Source organism: Rhamphochromis sp. 'chilingali' (assembly GCF_963969265.1).
Source record: "Rhamphochromis sp. 'chilingali' genome assembly, chromosome: 6".
In the NCBI taxonomy this organism is placed as follows: domain Eukaryota; kingdom Metazoa; phylum Chordata; class Actinopteri; order Cichliformes; family Cichlidae; genus Rhamphochromis; species Rhamphochromis sp. 'chilingali'.
Genome location: NC_137933.1, coordinates 15,806,331 through 15,833,273, shown reverse-complemented (window position 1 = coordinate 15,833,273; position 26,943 = coordinate 15,806,331). Strand labels below are relative to the sequence as shown.

The 26,943-nt window shown below is 41.2% G+C and overlaps 1 protein-coding gene across 1 annotated transcript in view; it reads right to left on the bottom strand.

The window, feature by feature from the left end:
- pla2r1 (phospholipase A2 receptor 1) overlaps positions 1-26,943 on the bottom strand; it is a 30,299-nt gene that overhangs the window by 1,070 nt on the left and 2,286 nt on the right. Inside the window, exons 4-29 of the mRNA XM_080885429.1 lie at positions 26,681-26,845; positions 26,125-26,238; positions 25,633-25,779; positions 24,933-25,127; positions 24,668-24,831; positions 24,158-24,268; positions 19,939-20,051; positions 19,664-19,839; positions 19,342-19,550; positions 18,198-18,343; positions 16,320-16,404; positions 16,103-16,238; positions 15,965-16,000; positions 15,504-15,664; positions 13,517-13,581; positions 12,412-12,515; positions 12,191-12,327; positions 8,468-8,585; positions 8,212-8,351; positions 7,302-7,443; positions 6,865-7,100; positions 3,649-3,841; positions 3,389-3,523; positions 2,314-2,436; positions 2,062-2,238; positions 70-105 (exon numbers count right to left, since the gene is read on the bottom strand). Coding sequence (XP_080741555.1) covers positions 70-105; positions 2,062-2,238; positions 2,314-2,436; positions 3,389-3,523; positions 3,649-3,841; positions 6,865-7,100; positions 7,302-7,443; positions 8,212-8,351; positions 8,468-8,585; positions 12,191-12,327; positions 12,412-12,515; positions 13,517-13,581; positions 15,504-15,664; positions 15,965-16,000; positions 16,103-16,238; positions 16,320-16,404; positions 18,198-18,343; positions 19,342-19,550; positions 19,664-19,839; positions 19,939-20,051; positions 24,158-24,268; positions 24,668-24,831; positions 24,933-25,127; positions 25,633-25,779; positions 26,125-26,238; positions 26,681-26,845 — 3,564 coding nt within the window. The remainder of the gene's footprint in view (positions 1-69; positions 106-2,061; positions 2,239-2,313; positions 2,437-3,388; positions 3,524-3,648; positions 3,842-6,864; positions 7,101-7,301; positions 7,444-8,211; positions 8,352-8,467; positions 8,586-12,190; positions 12,328-12,411; positions 12,516-13,516; positions 13,582-15,503; positions 15,665-15,964; positions 16,001-16,102; positions 16,239-16,319; positions 16,405-18,197; positions 18,344-19,341; positions 19,551-19,663; positions 19,840-19,938; positions 20,052-24,157; positions 24,269-24,667; positions 24,832-24,932; positions 25,128-25,632; positions 25,780-26,124; positions 26,239-26,680; positions 26,846-26,943) is intronic.

The window sequence follows — 26,943 nt, the reverse complement described above, 5'->3', positions numbered from 1 at the left end:
CTCACACATATCAAACCTACGGAAAAACATTCAATGTTTTTAAGTTATTTAGCTTGAAATGCACTTTACCATTCAGCGGTTTCACTTCCACCTCAGTATTTCCATCTGGAAAAGAAATGCACAACCGTTTTGAACTCATCAGGTGAGAATATGCAGCAAAGATCAATAAATAGGAAAAGTTTATGCTTTCAAATGTTATGTTACGGTGCAGCAACAATTATCAAAAGAATCAATATGAACATTTGATTTATTTTAGGTCTCAATAATGATTTCTAACCATTTCTATAGAGCTAAATATATAAAACAAACAGACAAACAAAGAAACCTGTGAATCCACCACAATGAACCAGTAAATACAAGTCAGGAGGGATTTAAGCTTTTATGTTGTTTAGTCCATGGTATGACCTCAACATCCAAATGCTGCTGCAGAAATTGAGAGTCATCAGACCAAGCAACATTTTTCCTATTTTCTAACGTCTAATTTTGGTGAACCTGCGCAAACTGTAGCCTGACAGGGGTGGCACCTGGTGTGGTCTTCTGCTGCTGTAACCCTTTGTTGTGTATTCAGAGATGTGCTTGTAACCTGTGGTTATTTGACTTACTGTTGCCTTTTTATAAGTTTGAACAAGTCTGACTACCCTTCTCTGACCTCTGACATCGACAGAGTTTTTCAGTAAGCAAGAGTCTGTTAGTCTCATAAGAAAGGACTTGGGCCCACTATCAGCTAATGTACATCCCCATGTAAAAGATCTTGGTTTCATTTTCGATTCTACCCTCAAGCTGGACAAACAAATAAACTCAGTTGTTTGTGGCATTTTTTTCCAACTCAGGAGCATTTCTAAACTCAAAAATATCATCTAAAGATCTGGAAACCGTTATCCATGCCTTCATATCATCACGTCTTGACTACTGTAACTCTCTCTATTTAGGCATCTGTCACTCAAGCCTGTTCCGCCTGTGTATATGTATACATGTATTTTATGTTCACGTATGTGTGCTTGTGTGTGTATGTGTACACTTTTGTATATGCATGTGCATATGTACACATACATGTATATTTCTACAAACAAGTATATATAAGAGTCTGCCTGTGTGTGTATATATGGATGTGTTACAATGTTTTTTATCTTATCTATTTTTATTTGATTATATTGTCTCTCTGTTCACTTTCACTTTGGCCGACACTTGATGTCCTTTAAATGTGCTATATAAATAAAGCTGACATGACTTGACAAACCATTTTTGCAGAAACCTGCTGCTTGCTATTTGCTCTTTTTAGGGTCATACTCGCTAAAGCCCAGATCCCAGTAGTTAGTCAGCAGTTTCTGAATTACTCAGATTACTCCATCACCATCACCATCAACCATGACACGTTTGAAGTCACTTAAGTCATCTTTCTTCCTCATTCTGATTCTCAGTTTTGAACTTCAGCACGTCTACTTTCCTATATGTATCAAGTTGCTGCCATGTGACTTTCTAATAAGATATTTAAATTCATATATTAATGAATTAAGTGGGCAGTGAGTGTAATGCTCACAGTTTCTACACATGCCTCCTGTGGTAGTGTTCTTTAGGAGCCACAAATTTAGTTTCCAGGCTGTTTATCTGTTTAGAATGAGCACAACCTTCTGCATAGGGTTATAGCACTTTTAACTATCCTGCCTTCCCTGTTTTGAAGTTTGACTTGTCCACGTTGAGAGCATTAAAATGAGCTGCAAACACAGATGAGCATGGATGGATGGATTTCCAAGAGAAAGCAAAATACTTCACCAAATAGTTGCTTGCTTGATTTGTGTTCAGAAGGAGCTGTTTGGCTGCTCTACTGTTTTCACCCAAAACACTGAAAACTGGCTGTCAGTTGGAAAGCCAAAACACTGAGCTGAAAGACGTAGAAATAATATTTAGAGTTTGATTCAAATCTTCCTCCAGCAGAGTGAACAAGGAGTTTACTTTTATGTCTTGTATCTAATCTTCTCTGTACTCCACTTTTGTTATAATGTCAGTTCTTTTATTTTCTTTGTGACTTAGGTGCAGATTTTGGGAGCCTCTGATTCACGTTACCTGAGATGATTTTGCAGATGAAGCCAAGCCGCTCTGTGCACGGTGTAAAGTGCCAAGTACCATCAACTACCCTAGTAGTGACACAGGAATCCTCAGTCAGCAGCTTGGGGTTTGGACCTTTGTGGGGCCAGTTGGTGTACTCCATTGGTGAACCATCTACCCAGGCCATAGAGTCAGCTAAAAGCAGATTCCTCACTTTAATGACACGACATTGTGTTTATCTGATGGTACAGAAAAGCGACTGACTCTTACTGTCAACATTGAAGTGCATCCCCAACCATAAGGTCTGGGGAAGGAGCCTCGATGACCAGAGCTGCTCCATGATGAAACGGTTCTCTGTCTCATCCTCAATGGTCAGGACATCGGAGGTGTTGACTAGTGGGTGACAAAAACAGAAACATGACACACTCATGATAATTAGTGTTGCAAAGGAATGCGAATATGACGAAAATATTTATTTGCTTTCTTACTAAAAGGCAGACGTTTGAATTTAACCTTCATTTTTCAATGCAATATATGAGCAGATACGCTGAGAATGCTAGCCTGACTTAGAAGAGATAGAAGATAGGAAGCAGGGTGAAACAACAACTTGGCTCTGTCCTGTTATAACTGTGAAGTTGGCAGGCGAGAAGAGACGTCTTAAGGAAAAAATCAAAGAAAATACCAGACAAATAACCCGCCGCAAAAAACAAAACAAAACACAGCTTAACTTTACACTTTACTTTTTATTGCTGTGGGTGGATGTTATCTTTGCAGAGAGACAGGCTCGTTGTTTCATCCTGCTTCTGAACTTCTTGCCAAGTTCAGCTAAGCTTCATTAATCTAGGTGCTGCATGTGGTCCTACAGTGCTGTGAAAAAGTATCTCCCCCTTTTCTGATTTCGAGATTTTTTGTCAAACTCGGATGTTTCAGATAAACAAGCACATTTTAATATTAGAGAAAGATAACCCGAGTAAACACAAAATGCAGTTTTAAAATGATGGCTTCAGTTATTAAGGGAAAAAAGCTCTTCAGATCTATTTGTCCCTATTTGAAAAAGTAGTTCCTCTCCTTGGTGAATCATGAATGAACTGGGATTAACCACACTTAATTTCACTAGCCACACCCAGGCCTGATTATTGGCAGACCTGTTGAATCAAGAAATCACTTAAATAGAACTTGTCTGACAAAGTAAAGCAGGTTAAAGAAACTCAAAAAGCAACACGTCATGTCACAGTCTGAAAAAACAGCTGAGAAATAAGATAATTTACAGCTATCGGTCTGGAAACATTAACAGATAGCAGCTGCGTTGGTAGTGACTGTAAGTCATATCCGACGAATAGCTTACCTTTATTCCTGCAGTGCTCTCTTGACTTCTCAAAACTACGTTTCTCCGCCACGGACTCAAAGCTGTAACAACCATGTCCAAATTTCACCCATGTGGAGGGACACGCCATCACATTCGCGGTTAACGGTTTATTGCCTGCGAGGGACAGCAGGAGAAGGCAGGAAATGGGTATTTTCACACATTCCGCTGTGAACTACAGAAACCAAAAGCTGAATAGATGCAATGTCGGGTGCACGGATTTTCACTGAAGTAGCACCGACTTGGCTTGGAGGGACTTTGGGGAACATGGCACAGGGCTCCTGGCAGCAGTGTTTCACAGTCAGCTCGCCGCCAGCCTCCATTCACGTCCATGTACACGCACTCGCCGGTCTCAAAGTCGTCATCGTCGTCGGCTGCGTCCCAGTGCGTGTACACTGTGTCGCTGCCATCCGACCACTGATAATTGATGCCGCTCTGTAAGGAAGCACAGTCACAAAGTGTCAGTCATGACTTAACTTTATATAAGAAGCAACCAAAATGTTCCTGCAATCAGTGCTGACGCTGGCGTGGATAAACTGTCATTAGCGCTGGCTTTCTACCAGTGTGTCAGGTGTATTTCTTCAGCCCAACACACATTTTATTCTATATTTTACTGCATAAAGCCATCTGTTGTGTTATATATTTAAAAATAAAAAAACTTTATTTAAGGAGATATATGTTTCTGAGGAAGCATCTAGCTACCGGTCAATGTATTACTGACTAAAATTTGCTAATTGAATTTAATTCAATTTCTTTATACAACACCAAATCACAACAACAGGCGCTTGAAAGCGCTTTATACTGTAAGGCAGACCCTACAATAAAAATGAGTAGCTGGCTTATCTTTAACATGAGTAATAAAATACATATAATAGAGGAAATCGGCTCCTCACACACACTGTGTTCATTTGTCTCGACGCTCACGATATTTTACAGTGGCTAGGAAGACTGACGGGAAAACACGTGCCCACGAGATCTCTACATGGGCAACACGCCAACAGAAGTCTCACTAAGGAATAAGACAGTGATATTAACTAGAGTGACGTCCTCTAGTAAACGATAATCAAATGCTTTTGCTTCAACTCCGCTAAATCCCACACACCCAGAAACGTCTAAATATCACTTCCCTTTGTCAGCAGAAGTCCACAGCCTCACCTATCAGGAGTCACAAATCAGATCCCATGACACTGAAACAGGTCCCTTTAATCTGATTGTTCAGACTGTTAGAAAGTAGGAAGTTGGCACACAATGCTATCTCAACTGTGTGACAGCAGTACACTATATATACACCAAGGAGGATATATTTTTTTGGTTGTGTTTACATGTGTGAGGCTCATTCTGGTTGTAAACATAACGGTTTGAAAAGTTTTTAATGCATTCTGCTAAAAGGTATGTAGTGTGGGTTCATGTTAAGAAGCTATTAAAGGTTGGCTTCCATCCACCGAAGTCTTCAAGGCCAACTTAATGATTTATTTAAAACTCACAAAAAGCCTTATAAGTGTGTTGTGTGTAACATATAGAAAGTAGTGCATAAAGATTTAAAATGTGATCAACAGCTTTATGGAGCTATTTAAGACTGTTTCTTACTGCCAATGTTTGTACCGACAACATAGAGGCATACAGAGAATAATGTATGGGGATTCTAAGTATCACGTTTTAGTTTTCCTTCAAATATCATGTCATATTTGATGTCTGATATCACTTTTGCATTTCATGTCTGCCTTTCTTTCAAGCAGATCCCAAGATGCTTTATTTTTTCTGGACTACAAAGATCTTAAAGTACATTTAAAAGGAGCAAGGAAAACAAGGTGAATATATACAGTGGGGCAAAAAAGTATTTAGTCAGCCACCGATTGTGCAAGTTCCCCCACCTAAAATGATGACAGAGGTCAGTAATTTGCACCAGAGGTACACTTCAACTGTGAGAGACAGAATGTGAAAAAAAAATCCATGAATCCACATGGTAGGATTTGTAAAGAATTTATTCGTAAATCAGGGTGGAAAATAAGTATTTGGTCACCTCAAACAAGGAAAATCTCAGGCTCTCACAGACCTGTAACGTCTTCTGTAAGAAGCTTTTCTGTCCCCCACTCGTTACCTGTATGAATGGCACCTGTTTGAACTCATCATCTGTATAAAAGACACCTGTCCACAGCCTCAAACAGTCAGACTCCAAACTCCGCCATGGCCAAGACCAAAGAGCTTTCGAAGGACACCAGGAAAAGTATTGTAGACCTGCACCAGACTGGGAAGAGTGAATCTACAATAGGCAAGCAGCTTGGTGTGAAAAAAATCTACTGTGGGAGCAATCATCAGAAAATGGAAGACATACAAGACCACTGATAATCTCCCTCGATCTGGGGCTCCACGCAAGATCTCATCCCGTGGGGTCAAAATGATCATGAGAACGGTGAGCAAAGATCCCAGAACCACACGGGGGGACCTGGTGAATGACCTGCAGAGAGCTGGGACCAAAGTAACAAAGGTCACCATCAGTAACACACTACAACGGCAGGGAATCAAATCCCGCAGTGCCAGACGTGTTCCGCTGCTGAAGCCAGCGCATGTCCAGGCCCGTCTGAAGTTTGCCAGAGAGCACATGGATGATACAGCAGAGGATTGGGAGAATGTCATGTGGTCAGATGAAACCAAAGTAGAACTTTTTGGTATAAACTCAACTCGTCGTGTTTGGAGGAAGAAGAATACTGAGTTGCATCCCAAGAACACCATACCTACTGTGAAGCATGGGGGTGGAAACATCATGCTATGGGGCTGTTTTTCTGCCAAGGGGACAGGACGACTGATCCGTGTTAAGGACAGAATGAATGGGGCCATGTATCGTGAGATTTTGAGCCAAAACCTCCTTCCATCAGTGAGAACTTTGAAGATGAAACGAGGCTGGGTCTTCCAACATGACAATGATCCAAAACACACCGCCCGGGCAACAAAGGAGTGGCTCCGTAAGAAGCATTTGAAAGTCCTGGAGTGGCCTAGCCAGTCTCCAGACCTCAACCCCATAGAAAATCTGTGGCGGGAGTTGAAAGTCCGTGTTGCTCGGCCCCAAAACATCACTGCTCTCGAGAAGATCTGCATGGAGGAATGGGCCAAAATACCAGCTACTGTGTGTGCAAACCTGGTAAAGACCTATAGTAAACGTTTGACCTCTGTTATTGCCAACAAAGGTTATGTTACAAAGTATTGAGTTGTATTTTTGTTATTGACCAAATACTTATTTTCCACCCTGATTTACGAATAAATTCTTTACAAATCCTACCATGTGGATTCATGGATTTTTTTTTCACATTCTGTCTCTCACAGTTGAAGTGTACCTCTGGTGCAAATTACTGACCTCTGTCATCATTTTAGGTGGGGGAACTTGCACAATCAGTGGCTGACTAAATACTTTTTTGCCCCACTGTATACAGTACATAACAGATAAGAGGATAGAAGGTACATACGTCTACACTGTACAGTCCAATCCAGTGCGGCGCTCCCAATCTATTGACAAGGAAAGTAAGGAAAGCCTGGTGGTAGGCATCTGTAACGCTCACAAGGTCAGAATCATGGCCTTTGCACTTATTCATCGCGTCGTACCAGCTCAGGTTGCCAGTCACAACCTTGTAGTTGCGGTTCCTGTACTCAATAATTTCTGGGAGAAGGTGGTGATACGAGTGGGTGGGGCGTTTGGATGGATCTGTGACAAGAAAGCAGGGAGGAGTGTGGGGAGAACTCAAGGTTCAGCATGATGGATTAGTTCATACACAGCTAATGGATCGCTAATTAGCTTTGCCATCCATCCATCCATCCATCCATCCATCCATCCATCCATCCATCCATCCAAACCTTCAGAGCAAAAAACCAAAAACCAAAGATAGAGAACCTGAGGGAGCCTTACCTTGAGGTTTCTGACATACAAAGCCATACCCGCTCTCGCTGCACTTCTCGTCGTACCACTTCCCCGTCAGGTGGAAGTTGTGGTTGTTGGACAGGACAGTACACAGAGGCTCATCAGTATATCCTTGGAGCCACGTGTCTTCCTGAGAACATAAAGAACCACTACTAAAGAACTACTGACAATAGCACATTTATTAGCATGTGTCACCTCTGTTCACGACAAGCTCGTTTCAGGAACAATGAATCACTACCTCCCAGTTGACTGCCCCAGAATCACCTGATTTTCTTTAATACGATAACTTTAGTATATTTAATAAAGTCAAACAAAATTTTAGACTTAAACTATGAAAATGTCACGACTTGAGCCCAAAAACTGCAATCAAATCAACTTTATTCATACTCCAAGTGTCTAAAGCCAAAGTAATGAGATGAACGAATACATTTTGCACAGCTTTAATGAATTATTCTTTTTTTTGTATTCTTCTTCTGGCTGCTCCCTTTAGGGCTGCCATCATCTCACTCTTTCCCCTCATCCTCCTCTATCAGACCAGCAGTCTACACGTCTTCTTTCACTACATCTATTACTCTTCTCTGTGGTTTTCCTCCTTTCCTAATTGGCTGGCAGCTCCATATTCAACATCCTTTCTCCGCTATCCTTCCTCTGCACATGCCCAAATCATCTGTGCCTTCCTTCAAATCTCTGCACTGGAAGGGCCAGTTTTACAGCAGTGGGAGGTGCTATTTCTCCTTATCTAATATAAAATGACTGTAACTTGGATGTACTAAGCTCTCACAGGACAAAAAGCAAGGTACTTCCTACATATTCACACAGTCACAAGCTCATATATTAAGAATATGCTAGCAGTTCTAGCAGTTAATAAAGTGAACTTCAGGTATTTTCTACAGCTTACATTGAGAGGGTTCTTTGGTTCTACTGGAGACCAGTTGGTGTAGCTGACTGGCCTCCCATTGGTCCATTTCATGGTGTCCTCATCTCTCAACCCAATCCACACACCTACAGCGCTTCCCTGGAGAAACATGGTGATGAAGGCTACAGAAATGATGACATGACAGGAAAAAAAGTGGAAATAAAGCTGTTTGTCTTCTCAGGCAGTGATTGTGCAGCGAATCATTGACGCATGGTTGTGCAGTTCACTAAGACTCTACCTTGTTCAATCTCATCTTCTATGGCAACTAGCGAGCCTTGAAAAGAAGAGCAGATGGACTGGGCATCTTTCCAACTCTTTCCCTCTTTTGGACTGGTAGGGAGGTGAAGCAGGAGACACTGCCAACACACACAACCACACACACAAAACATGAATGCAAATCCCAGATCACTGACAGGACTGTTGTTTGGAGTGTGCACGACTCAAAGATACAGAAGTCAAAGCATGTAGGAGGGAGGAGGTAATGCAACCACAATGTTACTGGTTAACAAAAAGGGAAAGTTTCAGCAACAAGAGCTCTGCTTCTTGATTCAATTTGAGAGAAATCTGGTCGCGTTACACGAGGAAATGACAGCGTCTCTGTTGTATTTTGAAAGCAGTTAAGGTTTCTCTGACTAAGGAGTTCAAGCCCCATTAACTATGAACCAAAAGGTTGAGTCTCTTTGTTATTATCGTGTTTCTCTCCCTTCTAGTACTGTGCAAAAGTCTTAAGCCTCTCTCACCTCTCATTTTTTTGGAGTTTTCGAGGAAAGTAGGAAATAATTGCAGCAATTTTTTAAATGCATAAACATACATGGAATTATAGCATATAAGGCAAAAAAAATAAGAAAGGCAACAATTAGATACTTTCCAGATGGCATTAGATGTTGGATCAAACTCCAACGCTACTTTTCTGCCTTCATAATTGCATTAATTTTGACAACATTCCCAACATCCCTGTCTGAAATCCAGTCCAGTCTCCACCGTGTTTTACAGATGCCACCAGATGTTACAGATGTTGTACCTCTCCTGATCTTCTGTGTAAACACTGAAATTTGGATTCACTTCATCAGTCCAGTTCTTGTGTAATCTGGCATACCTCAGCCTTTTCTCCATGTTTCCCTTCCTTAGGAATGGCTTCTTGACAGCCACCCTTCCACTGATAACATTTCTGCTGAAGCTTCAGTAAAAAGTAGATGGATGAACTGAAGGGTCAGATGCATCTCTCAGATCCTGTGTCAAGTCTTTACCAGAATTTTTCCTATTGCATTTATTTCAAAATAATCGTTTCGATGATGCCAAAAAATCCACAATTTAAACAATCATTCATCATCGATTGATATGGCTTCATGTGAGCATGTGCTGGTTCTTGTGAGGTTGATGCAGCTCGAGTGCTGTCAGGGTGGGGGGTGGGGGGAAGCTGCTCTTTAAAAACACAACAGTCCAGAAACAGTGAATGGAAACACAAACATCCTACTTTAAACCCAAATGCAGCTGGGAATTTAGAGGAAGCACAGACGGTAAAATGAGCCACTTTTGCGCAGTTTGCTCTTCGTAATAATAATGTGGTAGCAGTGTCGAGTAGTGTGCAATACACAGATTGTCAACAGATGCAAACATTTTATTTCCTACACACCTAACACAGTTTATTAATAAGATATACTGTACATATTACTTAACAGTGAACAGTTACAGATTGCTGAGGTGACTGAACTGGCAGATTGCCCGGTTCCTCTGTGATTAGGGCGGTGACAGCAGGTTTGCTTTGAGAGGCAGTAACTGCCAAAGCAGATGATTTACTGAAAAGAGCGACTATTATTTCCTGCCTTTCATGTTCGCTGTAGTGGTTTTTACTCGGTGTTCGAGGGTGTTTAGGCTACTTGTGGGAAATACTTGCACACATTTGGTTTTGGTATCCCTGCCAGCATCTGTGAGCTCTTCTAGTAAACGAAATGTATTTGTAGAGAAGTGGCTAAAGTGCAGCTGCAGGTTTTTGGGAAGTTATCTTGCAAGTATTCACCTTCTCACCTTTGTGAAAAGGGGAAAGCTGTGAAAGGCCATGGGTGTCAAACATTAGGCCCGGGGGTCAGAATCGGCCAATACTCCAACCCAACCCACTGGACATCTTTGGGAAATGTGAAGGAGGGAAAAGACTTTGGACATTTAACTGTATTTTCATAAATCTATATTTGAATATAATCTATCCACAATAGATATTTCTGGGGGTTTTTTTTTACAATGTGTCCACAGTACAATAAATAAATAAAATAGAAAAGTTTTGTGAATTAACAAAAACTTCCAGCTTTATAATAACAGAAGAGTCTGGGCAATGAGCTACCAGAAGTTTTTTCTGTAATTTTAAATATTTATTTTAAGAATTGAAGCCCTGACAGTCATGCTGACAGATTGCTTTGGTTGCTTTTTTTAAACATGTGGTTAAACTGTTGAAATTGCACTTCTTTTTCTTATACTGACCTATTGCAGGGATTAAATATGTAGCTAAAGTTATTTATACTGACAGAAAGGGGATTTTTACTGGTCCGGCCCACTTAAGATCATAGCCCGCTGTGTGTGGTCCCTCATATAAATGGCTCTGATATCCTCGCATTAGGCAATCGCTGTGTGCAAGTTTGATTCAGTCCTGACCAGCATGAGGAGCAGCAATTGACTGTGGCATAAATTCATCTGGTGGGATAAACTAAAAATTACAATGTTGCACGTGAAGATATAATGTATTTTAGGTATGACACTGCACAAAAGTATTATAGATATATATCTAAAATTTTAGTTGCTGACAACAGCATTAATAAAAGCGCACATATGCACACATTATGAGCTGCTGCTATTAAAGATATGCCAACTTAACAAGCTTAGAGAGCTGCAGTGTCCTTGCACGAATCACCAGATTAGGAGAGTTACCACAGACTAATGCAAATGTCTCATTATCTGTATTTGAATATATGCGTGCATGTGTGTGAACAAGTGTTTATAAGGAGCTTGGAAAGAAAAGCATCTGGACTTCTTTAAGTTGCTTGAAGACGTTTCACCTCTCATCTGAGAAGCTTCTTCATTTCTAAGAGTCAAAGGGTGGAGAGTCCCAGATTTCAGCCAGGGTTTCGGGTGAGCTCATTGTGAAACCTGGCCGCCCCCTATCATGTGATTTCCTGAGGTCAGATGGCCCAGGGTGTGAGTGGGTGTTAAGGCGTCTGGGAAGGGAACTCAAAACTGGATTATAGATGGCAGAGAGTTGGTGTCGTAAACCACCGCCTCTGTTCAAAGATGGTCGCTCACAGTGGACATAGATGGCTTCTTTCACTCCTCTTTCAAACCATCTGTCCTCTCTGTCCAAAATGTGAACACTGACATCCTCGAAAGAGTGTCCTTTATCCTTAAGATGCAGATGAACTGCTGAGTCTTGTCCTGTGGAGGTGGCTCTTCTATGTTGTGCCATGCGCTTGTGAAGTGGCTGTTTGGTCTCTCCAATGTAGAGGTCTGGGCATTCCTCGCTGCACTGTACAGCATACACCACATTGTTAAGTTTATGTTTTGGAGTTTTGTCTTTTGGGTGAACCAGTTTTTGTCTGAGCGTGTCGCTAACGCCCACTCACGCCCTGGGCAATCTGACCTCAGGAAATCACATGATAGTGTGGGGCCAGGTTTCACAATGAGCTCACCCGACACCATGGCTGATTGTGACCCACACCCGTTTTCACACCTTGGCTCATGTGATTAGGTAGAGGATCATCAGGGGATCCTTTGTCCCTCTTTGGGGGGTCACTCCCACTGGGTTTAAATCTGGGACTCTCCACCATTTGACTCTTAGACCTGAAGAAGCTTCTCAGATGAGAAGGGAAACGTCTTCAAGCAACTTAAAGAAGTCCAGACGCTTTTCTTTCCAAGCTCCTTAGACTACGATGACCTGGATGACTGAGAACCTTCACAGACAACAAGCGTTTATCTGAACCTTGTGTCCAAAGTATAGCCATTTCTCCGGGCATCGTCCAATGTAGTGCGGTTCCCGGGGGGTCTCCACCACAGATACAGTTTCTCTCTTGCACACGTATCCATGGAGATCACTGCATCTGCTCAGTGCCCACTTCCCTGCAACGTGCAGAGCAGATCTCAGCGCTGGCATAGGGTAATACACGCAAACGAGGGCGAGCGTTTCCATGTGCACGCGCTTACCTGACGAAGAAGACATGGTGACACACGCCCTTCTTCTCCGAAGATCATCGCCAACAGCCACTTCATCAAATTTCTGAAAGTCTACTGTAGTCTTGTCACTCCACCTGCAAATGAATACATGAAAAAAAAATTGTTAATGACGATTGTTACACGCCTGAGTGCTCTCACCTTAATAACCCCATTTTTCATTGGCACTAACCTCCACCTCATTACCTGTGACTGACAGGGTTTCACTGCTGCTGTTTTCATACTTAATATAATTGGCTTTAAAGCTAATATTAACAACTGCTGGCCAATATGTAAATGCAGTCATGCTCATACAAGTGAACTGGAGTAGATTTGCCCATTACAAACTGTGCTGTGAGCCACCGTACCTCAAACGCCTGAAGCTGCAGCTGTGAGCCTCGATATCGGTCATGTTTCCATGTAAATGTTGGACAAATTGTAACCCAAAATTAGAAAAAGAAAATGCAGTACTGAGGTACGAACGCAGTGATTTTCTCCACGTCAAAACATCAACTTAAAGAGATGATGTTGTTACTGATGGAAACGTGTTCTTTATGTTACTGTCTCCTCATGAGACCACACAGATGATTTCACTGCAGCTATTCTAGTCACTTTATGTAAGTGACTAGAAGTAGTTTAAGTAGAGACTTAAGTGATGGACAGTGAAGATTAGCTTTAAATTTTATTCACAATTCTAATTTATTAACGTTTGAAATATTTTGCAATTTTGTGACTTTTTCCAACTTCTGTTTAAGTTTTTTTATTTTAAAAAAATGAGCTTTTTTCTGTTTTTTCCACTGTCTTTCACCCACTTTATGTCCCTCCCCCCACTTTAAAGGCCAGTTGTTTATGCTGCTTTTCCTTAGTCATGTAAGGCCCATTTCACCAAATCTGCAATAGTTTGCAGCGTGAGTTCATTTCCTCTTGCTCGCTTTTACAAGTTTCACAAACTGAAACAGAACACCACACCTTTACGCACAGGCCTTCGAAAGACCTGCATTTTATAAATCACGTCTGACATTCATAAAATAACATCAGCATTTTTTCACTCACAGTAACAGAAACGGGATACAAGCTCCAAAAAAAAATCCCCACACACCTGACCTCCTGTCCAGGCGGACCAATGGACAGGCCAATCCACCACTCAGTCGGGCCCAGCGAGAGCTGAAGAGACACAGTAAACAGAAAATAAATGACAAAGAAAACTTGCGAGCCATCCTTCACCAGGCTGGAAGATTGGCTTTTCAGAGCTCCTGACATGAGGGGCCTTTCAGGCACCCTGCTTAGTCTGTTCTTGGCCTCTTTCACTGCCTTGTTTTGTTCTCATTATCCTCTCACAAGCCTCGACGCCACAAGAGACTTCTTTAGTCCGATCCAAAAGGCTTTTTGGGAGCACTCGAGCATTAAAGGGTCCACATATGAGGCGCATTTTAGCTTGTCTCTATGCGTCTGTAAACACTCGAGTCAGGAAATCCATTGTGTTCATGCTTGTACAATCAGTGTGTGCGTAAACTGTTTGAAGAATGGATGTAGTGGCCCATTCAATGGAGACAAACCTCTGTGATTAAGCGCATTCATTTGGCTTGTTTGTCTGGATCTCTGAAAACAAGAAAATGCCTCAAAAGGTCCTGATTTCACTGAAATCACTGCAATTAGGAAGTAGGATTACTCAGCTGGACCATTAATCCTAAGAGAATTAATAGTGTTTAACATTAGAAATCATTGAAAACACATCTTAAAGAAATATAAACCACTTTGCTCTGAGTTTCATTCATTTCTGTTTTCTTAAATTACATTTCAACTGTTTAAAAAAATCTAGCCCTGGAGCCTCCTTGTAGATTCATCCAAAGTCAAGAGAGTGCTAGAGATGCTAGGAGCATGGTGAACGGTAGCTGTGAAATACCACATCGCTGATCTAAATATGGACAATCAGCATTCTCCATTAAGGCCTGCCATCTGTGAAATAAACTAACACCAGTCACAAATATTACATCTTTCACAGTTCAGGTCAAAGGTTAGTGCTAAAAGCACATTTAGAGCTGCAGCCATTTTAATTAATTATACTAAAGCATCATAATCATCAAAATAAAATAAAAATGTATTTCCTTTTTTTGTATTTCCTAACAGTTTTGCTTTTTTGTTTCTCTGCAGCTAATGTGTATTTATTGTAGCTTTACAATATTAATGTATTGTGGAGTTATTTAACTGAATACTTTCAATTTTATCTGGTTACTGTGGCTATAAAAGCCCAACAAAGTTTGGAAGTCAACAATAGCGACACAGTCTGTCTGTCTTTCATGTTCTGTAGTGGGGATATGTTAGACCTGCAACTTCAATAAATAAAATTTAATAACAATAATTAAAAAATAACAACAACAGCTGATGCCACTTTGTTAAAAAAAATTGTCAAATTAAAATTATCTGATGCAAAATGTATACTGAGGGTCAGGTGTGATGCAGGGACAAAAAACAATTTAATACAATCAACTTTTTAGCCCATTCGAGCTTCATCAGGAGTATTAAAATGATCAAAATACATTTTTTATATATATTTACTGTATTTATGTATGTATTCAATAAATTATTGAATAATTTTCCATTTGATTACATTTAAATTAAATTATTAAAGTGGTAGGAATTAGAATATAATAAAGAAGAAATTGTGTAATATTTTAACTAATTGCATCAAATACTATTATAATACAATTAATGTTAGAAACAAATGCTAATAAATAAAATGCTAACAAGTAATCTGGAAATAAATTCTGTTACCACCTCAAAGTGATTATAAAAACTGATTTCTGTGGAATCTCATTATTTTGTCCCGTCTTTCTCCCCGAGCCTGCGATGGCCCCGCCCCTCCCTGAGCCTGGTTCTGTCTGAGTGAGTTTTTCCTTCCCACTGTCACCCAGTGCTTGCTCATAGGGGGTCATTTGATGATCTTTATTATTGTCGGGTCTTTATCTTGCAATATGTTTTTGTGATTTTTGCTAGATAAACAAAACTGAATTGAATTGAATTTAACAGGTTGTGAATTTAAAGATTTAAAGTAGAATCCATGTCTATGAGCAGCGGCAGTAACAGACCCGCCGCAAGCGTTCCTTGACAAAGTTGAGCTCCTCTTTGGAGTGAATGGACAGCAGATAGGCTCCCATCATCTGACATGCCAGAGAGACAGCTTGCCAGTCAAAGGGCTGCTTGGCCAGCAGGTACTCAGCTCCACGGTAAAACACCCAGGGCTCGCTCTCTGTGGCCGAGGACAAGCACAGAAACAGGACACAAATTCACGTAATAAGATAGGACTACATATAGACAAACTCCTGGCTATGACACAAATATAGAAAAAGTGGCTCTGGCTTAGCCTGCTACCAGAGCTGGATTTTATGCTCATTAAATGGTCGGTTAGCACTTTCTCTCAAAACTTTTTTTTTAATCTAGCAGGTCACATGATAATGATGTAGTCGTACCCAGCAGCAGACTGTAGACACACAAAGGAAACCCTCTATGAAGTTCCCAAATGTTGAAACTAAAGACAATCTTTACTTACCCTCAGTGTACCAGTAGGGTTTGTTCAGTTTATCACCTGCAATGTAAAACAGAGTTTGGTAAATGATGCAGTCCTGATGTGTGTATAAGCAGCATGTGTGTGTAGATAGTGCAGGTGAATGTGTTTGTGCGTGTTTACCTCTGGAAAGCTTACAGATCCACTCATGTTTGGAGTCGCACAGCTGCGGCATGAACGTGTTGGTCAGGTCACTGTACGCAGCACAGTCCCTCCTGTCATCCTCCTCGCTCTTATCATCAATGAACGACATCACCACCTGCACAAAGACAAATCTGTAACACTCCACGGAGCGTTGATGGGTCACCAGGACACTCCGTGAATGTCTCTGTGTACTCACAGGAGAACCATCAGACCACTCCCAAGCTCCGGCATATTCAGGGTCTCTCTTGTTTAAACCCACCCAGAACCGACGAACCTCTGTTCTGAAAAAAGAGAAGCACAGTACAAACACAGCCACAGATAAACGGGTCTTCTAACCTTTTAGGACTCGGATATTCGGCAATGATTTTCCTCCCATCACCCCTTGGAAGACTGTCTAGCCTTTGTGAGGAGAAACAGTTTCCCTTGTTTTATATTTTGGATTTAGCTGTAGATTTAATCTCATCATTTCCATCTTATTTGGATTGTGCAGTTTGTTGCCACAGAGCCAGGCAGTTCTCCTAGAAGTGAAAGATCCTCCGTCTACAAATGATCTTCAATTAAAATCCTCAAAACCCATCAAAGTCTTTGCTGTGCAAAACAAAACTGTATATATACATCAAAATAGATAAGTGCTACAGGGTTTACTATTCAAAGTCTCGTCTTTCTGAGATTTACCCACAAGTGATGGATCAGTGTGAGAGATGTCATGCCAGCCCATGTGACCTAGGTCACATGTTCTTTCTGTCCCCAAGACTCCATGGCTTCTGGAGTCAGTTATTCTTTCCAAGGCTCTTGGGACCCAAATCTGCACGGACCCTTTTCTAGCTGTTTTTGGGCTTCCAGTCAACACTGGTCTAACCGACCCTACACACTTCAAAATATTAGCCTTTACATCACTTTTGGCTAGACGTTGCATCTTACTCCTTTGGAAATCTTCAAAGGAAACCTTCAGTTTCCTTTTGGTTTAGAGATGTGATGTCATTTTTTAAATTGCAAAAGATAGGCCTTGTGGCGAAGGGCAAATACAGAGAATTTTATCGTATCTGGGGCCCCTTCGTAAACTATTGCAAGTAATTAAACGTTCTACCAGCTGATTAATATCTTAGTTTTTGTTTTGTTTTGTTTGTTTTTCTCAATTTTATATAAGCGTGTGTGTGTGTGTGTGTGTGTGTGTGTGTGTGTGTGTGTGTGTGTGTGTGTGTATTATTGTATCTGTTCATGTAAGAAAAACTAACAAATATGTGAGGGGAACATTTATATACATCAATAAAAACATTTATATAAAATAGATAAGTATGTTTTTTGTAATGATCAGATTGACAGCTGTGTGCTATTTTAAACTGAGATTGTAAAATGGACTTGAATGTGTTAATTTCTTTTTGGTTTCATCCTCTGCAGTCATACAAAATAAACCTTGATTCGTTTTTTTCCCAAGACCTAGAAATGAAGTCATAGCCCACCCCCTTAGCAACACTGCATTGGCTGACCATTTGTTTCATGTTTATATTTCCGAGCTGCTGCCACAAAACAAACATGAGAACCTGATGACTGTTTTTCCGTTTACATGTAAAAATAGACAAATGTATGACTTCAGGGCTTCAAAGTCCTGGCCTGCTCTGATCTACATGAGAAACTCATTTTACAACTTGTGTCTGCACATTTTTTAAGCTTAATGTAAAACATATTTTTAAGAAAACATGAACCAAAAAAAAAGTCAAAGTGACCCCAAAGACATCCTGAGATTAATTATCTCTAATTTGAGTGACGTCTTTCTTACGTGAATCTGAGAAATATGCGTCAGAGAGTTAAATCAGTCTTATCTGGAAATGAAGACGCCCTGATGTAACTTCAGAATCTGCGGTCACCTTGTCCTTGTTCTTGATATCGAGATTGCTGCGTTAAATAACTTTTCAAATCTAAGTCTCCTACACACAACTAAAAAACTAACACCATAAAAAAGGTGGACATCTGCTCTCCAAAACCAAATAATTAAACTCTATATTCACTCCTCCAAGCACATAAAACAAAATCATCTCAATCGTCCCATAACATTCCTGTACTGATGAGTACCAACCCTTCAAACATGGTACTGAGGAGCTGTTTAACAAACACCTGCTCCTCATAGTGTTGGAAACTGGCCAGCTGAGCCCCGAGGGCCTGACAGAAGAAGTCTGCTTCCACCCAGGAGCGCTTCATCAGGACTTTCTCACTGTGGAACACCTGGAAGAGCAACACTTGGAGTCAGCTGAGGGTTACAGGGTCCAAAGAACAGAAATGTATCCCATTATGAGCTCGTTGCTCGGAAACATGCTGATAGCTGGGGTACAATTTGGCAGTGGGGTGTTATGTCTAAAAATAATGGTTTATTCCATCCCGCTTTTGATTTGTAGCGCTGCGTCAGTTTTATAGTAAGATGTGCTGCATTTTAACTATTTTTTCAGCTATTCCACACCTTTTTCTATAAACAAGAAAGAGAGGAAACATATCAAAACATCAATCCTATTAGCAATCATGATGTATGGCGGGGATAGACAAGTGGTTTACACATCTGCCTAACTTCCTAAAGGTTCCAGTTTGAGACCGGGGTGGGGGGGACACTGATCCTGCTGTGAGTTGCTTCAGAAGGGCAGCGTGGTGTAAACATGTGTTAAATCAAATATGCCGTGATCCCTCGTTTATAAGGGAACAGCTCAAAGAAGATGTTCATAGAAGGCAGGCAACAGCAAAATTATAGCCATCCGGGGGATGGGTTTTCAATAAAACCAGTGTGGGAGTGCAGTACTGATCAAACAAACACACACTGAGACGCATTTTCAGAGCTGGGATAGTAAGCTGATCGACTCATTAGTCAAGCGACAGACAGTTAATAAGCTCTAGACCCTAAAATGTCTTTTAGGATCTGTCTATTGTATTGAAGTAAATATCTTGCAGCTGTAAACTGGAGTAAACAGATACTATAGGAGACGTTTTAACTGATAATGAAAATAACTATTAAATGTAGAGCTGGTTGAAATTGGAAATCAGGAAAATAAATTGCCTGTCAGTGTGAATGTGTGAGACCCCAGGTAGCCCTGCCTGTTGCATAGTGCATGATGGGATAGGACACCGTCCCCAGTGATCCTTAGCGTGATAAACAAAACAAAAAAGCAAATATCCACATCAGATAGAGTGCATGGTGATTTGTTTAGTGTTATAAAAAAATAGGAGGATAATCTAACCTTAAAGCAGTGGAGCAGCCCAGAGTTTAATTCCCACCCTGGGGGGCACGGGGCGTAGGCATCAATGTGATGCTCTGGCAGCTGAACATCATGGTAGCTCCTGATGTTCTGCTTACACACAGCCAAGGCCTTGTGAACCTTGCAGTCTTTCACCTCCCAGCGGCCCAGAGCAGGTCCTCCTGACATAGCGACACAGCCACCGGTGCTGACTAGTGAAAGCAGAAGATGTAGGAGTATTAAAAAAAAGAGTGAAAAAGTTTACGAATCCGATTGTATTACTAATGTCAAATTAAAAAACAAACATTTCCAAACACTGGGCTACCTGGCTGGTGCTTATTCCAGTTTGTGAAGGTGAGAGGCAGAGAGGAGCCGTTATGATGAAGCCATCTGTACTCTCCCTTCCTCCCCTGGTCTTGGTCCCTGAGACCAATCCAGTAATACATGCTACTTTTGGCCCCACTTTCACTCAGCAGACTGTTGACAAATGCCTGCTCAAACCTGCCAGCAGGTGGAGCAAGAGAGGAGAAAAGTAAGAAGAATGGCAAAATGTGAGTAAAAACTTAAAATGACAAATTCAAAAATGAATTGATAAATCACCTGTTTTCCACAGTGAGAAGAGAACCCTTGCAGTAATACCCCATCAGGGCATCTTCGTAGCTCTGTTCTTGACCTGTCACCATGTAACAGGAATGGCCGTGCTTCTTCCAGCCCTAAAACCACCCCCACAAAAACACCCGTTATCAGGCTCTCTCTCACTGCTTAACTCCAAAATAAGAAAAATCGGATTTATAGGTTAGACAGGTTTTGCCTTTCATCATCATTGTTCACATTTCAGCACTCCTGTTCAATAAACTATCTAAAGCTCTGTTCTAGGATGCCCTCTGGACCCAGTGGAGGTGGTGAGTGACAGGAGAATGGCGGCTAAGCTGTCATCCCTGTTGGACAACGTCTCCCACCCCATGCAGCAGACTGTGACAGCACTGAGCAGCTCCTTCAGTGGGAGACTGCGGCACCCACGGTGTGGGACGGAGAGATTTCGCAGGTCTTTCCTCCCCACTGCTGTCAGACTCCACAACAAAGACTTTAACTGAACAAACACACACATCCACACATGTGCAATAACACTAAGTGCAATAATCTTTTCTGGCATCGTTGTATTTTTACTCAGTTGTATATAGCATTCGTATTCTATTTTTATCTTATTGTATATTTTTATTCTATTTTATTCTACTGTATATAGTATATTATTTTATTCTATTCTGTACAGCTGTGTACTGTATTTATTCTTATTGTATTCTAATTTTTGCGTCATAACTTTTGCACTGTCCACTTCCTGCTGTGACAAAACAAATTTCCCACGTGTGGGACTAATAAAGGTTATCTTATCTTATCTTATCTTATCTTAAAGAGCAGCGATAGAGGTAAATATGCATGGTGCTTCTATTTACAGATTATCGGGTTTTGCCTCATGTGCTTTGCTCTACAGCTTTCCATCTATTACTCGCTGAAATGTCCCTGGTGCCGTAACAGGTTAGATTAATGAGGCTGAACAATCATCCCCTCATGCCACTGATTCGAATCCAGGTTTAGCCAGAAGCTTAACAGGAGCTGACATTTTGGTTGTTGCCTACAGCTGTTTGTAGGAGTCTTTTCCCCCGTCTTTATTAAATCGAGGCAGCTCTTATAAAGCAACGGGATTTTCTGAGACAGAAAGCTGAAAGGTATATTTAAGCACATGGCACAGCAGCTATTATTTACTTATAGTGAATAATGATCCCTGACGTGTAGACACGAGTGGTCAGGACCTCAGTACAGACTGCAACAGAATATGGCTTTCTATACTTTTCTGTTATGGTAATGTAAGTAAAAGTATGACAGTTTCACACATATAGTCCCGTTCCACTTTATTAGACAAACCTCCTCAACTGCTCATTAATGCAAAACTCTAAATGCAACTCAGTGTATTTAGTCCTGTGGACATGGTCACAATGACCTGCAGAATTCAAACTGAGCAACACAGTAGAGAGAAAAGGTGATTTAAGTGACTTTAAACGTGGCATGGTTGTTTGTGCCAGATGGGCTGGTTTGAGTATTTCAGAAACTGCTGATCTGCTGGGTTTTTTCCCACACAACCATTTCCATGGTTTACATAGAACGGTCCAGAAAAAAAGAGAAAATATCCAGCGAGCAGCAGTTTTCTGGGAGAAAATGCTTTGTTGATGTTAGAGGTCAGATGAGAATTCCCAGGCTGCTTTGAGCTGGTAAGAAAGCAAAAGTAACTCAAACAAACGCTCGTTACAACCAAAGTATGCAGAAGACCATCTCTGTACTTGCTACACATCATAGAAAGTTGAAACAGATGGGCTACAGCAGCAGAAGACCACACTCGAAGCCGCTACTGTTAACCAAAAAAAGAAAAATTAGGTTTTCCAAAACACAAGACTGGAAAAAACGTTGCAGTTATTGTTTTGGTGCTTGGAACTGATCTTTGGTTTTACCGCAGAGGCTGTAATCTCTAATTATCATGCTCGATCGGTTGCTGTAGTTACATATACGGTTATTACACACGGACAATACATTCAGGGTTTAGAAAAAAAATGAAGATTTTATTAACAGATCAGTCAGCACAGGCAGAATTTGAGATGCTTCTTCTGTGAAAACATCATTTCAGCCAAATAGTGCTACAGTTACTATTTTCTCTATAATCTCCAAAAATTAAGCTTGTGCACACAAATGAAGGCGTTTTACAAACTAAATCATTTAAAAGTGAACAACTGAAATGTGTCTGTAGCCTTCAAGGAACTGAAAGGTGGCACTGATCACTCAGAGATAGATAGGGTGACTGACTAATTTCAAAACCGATATAGATATTTGGTGACATAAGAAGACAATATGTCAGCCGATATCTTTTTCTTTCAGACACATGAAACATAAATAGATTTTCCTACCATTTGTTATGTGTTGCTATTTATGAGTCCTTGCTAAGATAAGACGACAGAGCAGTTTAAAAATAATCTAGTTTAATTGTTACAAGTTGTAGATTAGTTGTTTATGCTTTGCCTGACTCTGCTCTCATCAATCATCAGAATCACAATATTTTATTAATCCCTAATGAAATTATGTGGTTACAGTCACACAGATGAAATATATATGATTGACATTTTACTCTAACCTGTAAAACTTGTGATTTGCTATTTTACTGTAGAGCGTGTGCAAAAGGATGCAACTATTGCACTCTGTAGTGTGGATTAGATGGGCAGGATTGATTTCCTGTGTTGTTCTTTGGTCGTTTGGGTCATTTCAGTCTTTCACTGAATGTTCTCCTGTGACTGGCCAGCACGTCATGGAGAAGGTGGGAGGCATTATCCAGCATTGTCCTTATCTTGGACAACATCCGGATCTCCAACACCACCTTAAGGGAGTCTAGCTCCGTCCCCACAAGATTACTGGCCTTGTAGATAAGTTTATCGAGTCTGTTGGCATTTGCAACCCTCAACCTGCTGGCCCAGCATGCACCAGCATAGAGGACAGCACTGACCACAACTGACTTGTAAAAAATCCTGAGCATTGTCAGACAGATGTTAAAAGACCTCAGCCGCCTCCGAAAATAGAGACGACTCTGGCCCTTCCAGTAGAGCGCAGTGGTGTTTTTAACCCAGTCCAGTTTATTATCTATGTGTAATCTGAGGTATTTATAGTCCTCTACAATGTCCACATCGACCCCTGGATTGAAACAGGGGTCAAGGGTTTCCTGGTCCGCCTGAAGTCCACAATCAATTCTTTGGTCCAACACGCAGACTGCTTCTTTTAGCAATATAGTGTAACTAATACTCGTTATTAAAGCACTCAACAATCATATTTCTGCCTTATAAAAATCGCACTTAAGCCAGTTATGTTAAATAAAATATCCTTTTGACATAACTGCTAAAACTCACCTGTTACATCTGTTCTAACATGATAATACTGTAATAATATGCATATCAGCAAGAATACACGCCTGTGCGTGTGCGTGTGTGTGTAATGTGGTGAGCGTGCTTGGACAAGAGGTGAGAAAACCCCCACATCCCCCCCCGTCGCTCCTGTTTCCTGTCTAGTTTGTTTTGATTCTTTAAATATTGTCAGAAAAATTCACAGACTACTCGAGCATGTCCACTGATACTGTGTCATCGGGGTAATTTCTGGCCTCCTGTTTCAGGGCATGAAGCACCCTGATGACTCAGGAGTCTGATATTCCTTTGAACACAGTCAAGGAGCAACATGCATGCCAGACAACACGTCAGAGGTTGAATGAGTCAGCTAATTGTGCATTTGAAGGAGCAGAATGCCCAGAAATTGAACCACAGCAGACATGTGGCACTTTCTAACGCAAGTCCTGATCTCTGTGGAGCTATTTTAATGCTACACAGCACACAATATGCCTGAAAAACTAGAAATAAGTTGTTTTTTTAGTGTCAAGTTTCTCATCAGAATGAAAAAAATCTAAATACTTAAATATTACATATTAATATTAATTTTTACAATGTTCACTATATAGCTATTTTTTTCTGTAAAAAAGCAATACTTTCATGTTTGAAAGTAAAGACAAGTACCATAATGATTCAGTTCTAACCCCAAGTCTTGTAGATGTTTCTTTTGATTTCTCAGCTTTGCCCTGCTGCGAGTAAATGTTTATCGGAGGTCGTTTTAGTGTCATGCCGTCATATAATGTGACAAAGTTTAAAGCTCACATATTGCCAAAAGATGACTTCTTATATCTTGCTCAAAGAAATCGCACATTTGAACTTGTGTGTGTTTGGGGGTATTCTTGTTTCCCTACCTCAGGACAGCCCTCATCCCAGGTTCCGTGGTGCTGAACGCCATTCTGGCTCTCTCTTCTGCACACAGCAGCCAGTCGCTCGTCACATGACGCTAGCAGCCAGTTGCCACTCTGTGAAAGATGTGTTCAAAGATGATGCGTTCCGTGATGAATGCATTCAAACATTATAAAGTGATTAACCCTGACATAATTAGATGGTTAATTTATTAGCTAATTGACAGAGAATAAATTGGCGGCTATTTCTGTAGCTTATTAATCACGAGTCCATTAAAACCTGCTTTAATGGAGTCTGATGGAAATGCATTCAGCTACTGAAAAATGAGATTGGCACTTTTCCTGGTAATAGATTAGGGTGAAATATCCTTTGTTCAACTGTTGGTAATAATAAAAGGCTAGAAGTGGGCATATTTAACATTTCATTTAATTAGATGTTTGTTTGTTTTTTAAACGGGCAGCTTAATCAGAAATGTAAATACTGCAGCGTTCTTACACCAACACAGGGTTTCCCACCTTCCTGTCCACTTTGGTACACAGTGTTCCATCCGTCAGGTTATGAAGAGGGTGATACTGGTGCCAGAGAGTGAGAGTTACTGGTGAGCCATCAGACCACTCTACAGCTGGCAATAACGCCTGTTTCCAAAGTCCAATCCACACCTCTGTACTCCCCCCAGAATCTGTCAAATATGAGGACACACACACACACGCCGCAGAATTTAGCATTTAGGGTGGATAACAAACACAGCACGAAATATCTGGATTGCATAACACTCCTTACAGTTAGCCAGGAGGTTGACCAGCATTTCCACCTCAGACAAGGAGTGGATGCTGGTGAGATTTGCCCCGTAAGAATGACATTCCTGAGAAGACTCCTCCCAGCTTCCCGCTTCTGCTTCTGGCAGCACTCGGTAGCAAAAACCATTGTGAGGCCACCAGCCATCCGCACACTCGGTATCGATATACTGCCAGTTCTCTGCAAAGGGAGAGGAGACATAAGCCAGACCAGAATATTCAAAGCTGCAGACATTATTTTTGGTCTAGCTGCCAACAGCGCAACACAGAGGAAGGCCAAAGGTTCGGCCCCCAGGTGCAGTGCAGCTGCCCAGTCACGTTCTAAGGGCATATTCACACTGGACGCAGCTGCCTTGTACTGAGCTCGAGCACGACTGTTTCCTGTCCACATTCCTCCCCTGGCTTGCACTCTCACTGCCCTATACTTTTTTTTAAATTTCTTACTTAAAAAAGCAGTATTTACAGATGCAGCTATGGCTGTGGAAACATCTGAGATCCATGTCGGGGCATGGATAGAGTCATGTGCCAGAGTCCAGCTGAACTGCAGCTGGTCTTACCCTCACAACTCAAACAAACTGGATTTTGGGGGTTCAGATATGTGAGGGCACAGCACAGCACAGATACCTCCAAGGATGCAGAGAGGTCTCCAATATGTTTGTGTCTCCTGCGCGTTAACATGTTCTCACCTAGTGGCTCAGCTCCACGCGTGTCGTTAGGTGTCTTCTTGCAGATGTAAGGCAGAGCAGATTCACAGGATAGACTCTGCCAGTGACCCTCGAATCCTGAGTACACCCCACACTGTTTATTGTCCTGTAGCGGGCTGGCTGGGAGATCTGACGGGCACAAATGGTAAAAAAGCTTTGTTGGCTTTATTTCCTCATCAGTTACACAAGTTAAAGTTTTGCAGCTAGACATATTTAAACATTAAAGTGTTAAGATGGAAGGATGTTTAAGTCCTGACAGAGCTGTCGATGTACATCAGATGAAAAGGCTATTTTAGATGAAACTTCTATAACATAGGTTTTATAAAATAAGTCTTTTATGCTTTATTTTCATGATAAAATGACTTCTTTTTTGCCTTTGTTGGAGAGGCATTTCTAATATTCTCATTAGTGAAAATGTGGGGTACTTTTTAAATTTCCCTCTCACTTGGTCCTGGATAAACCAGTAGTCAGTACCTGTGGTGAAATTCACCAGTGACAGAGGGGCTCCGTCAGACCACCCCCATCCATGCCCATCCTTAATGTGGTTCAGCCCGGTCCACACCATCGCCCCAACGCTCGCCATTCGATCTACCACAAGATGCAAACACAGAAAAGTGTTGTAGTAGTTCTTAAAATACACTTCGGACATAACTGAATATACACTCATGGGACACTTTTTTAGGTACACCGGTTTAGCTGCTTGTTAATGCAAATATCTAATCAGCCAATCACATGGCAGCGACTCAATGCATGTAGACGTGCACATGCTCACGAGGATAATTAGAATGGGGAAGAAAGGTAGTTTAACGAGAATGTATGGATGAAAATGCCTTTGTGATTCCACAGGTCAGCAGAGAATGATAAGACTGCTTTGAGCTCATAGGAAGGCAAGAGTAACGCAGGTAACTGCAACAAAGGTATGCAGAAGAGCATCTCTGAATGCACAACACTACAGCAGCAGAAGACCACGCTGGGTGGCACTCATCCTAGATAAAAACAGTTTTAGTGTCTTTTTTAACATGTGCGGTACCTCTGATATACTTGTGCTCTGCCAGGCTGGTGATGCTGAGCAAATTTCCACCTTGGGCCTGGCAGGTAGACAGCGCCTGACTCCAGGTTTGGATAGTGTACAGGTTGAACTGGTAACATGCGCGCAACTCCTGGTTTGACTCCCAGAAGTGCTCACAACCGGAAACTATGAAAAAACAGACAAATGAAAACTGATAAGCACAAAGGTAAAGTGACGAAGATAACATGAGCACGCAGCAACAACGGCCTGTGATGACTTGTCTT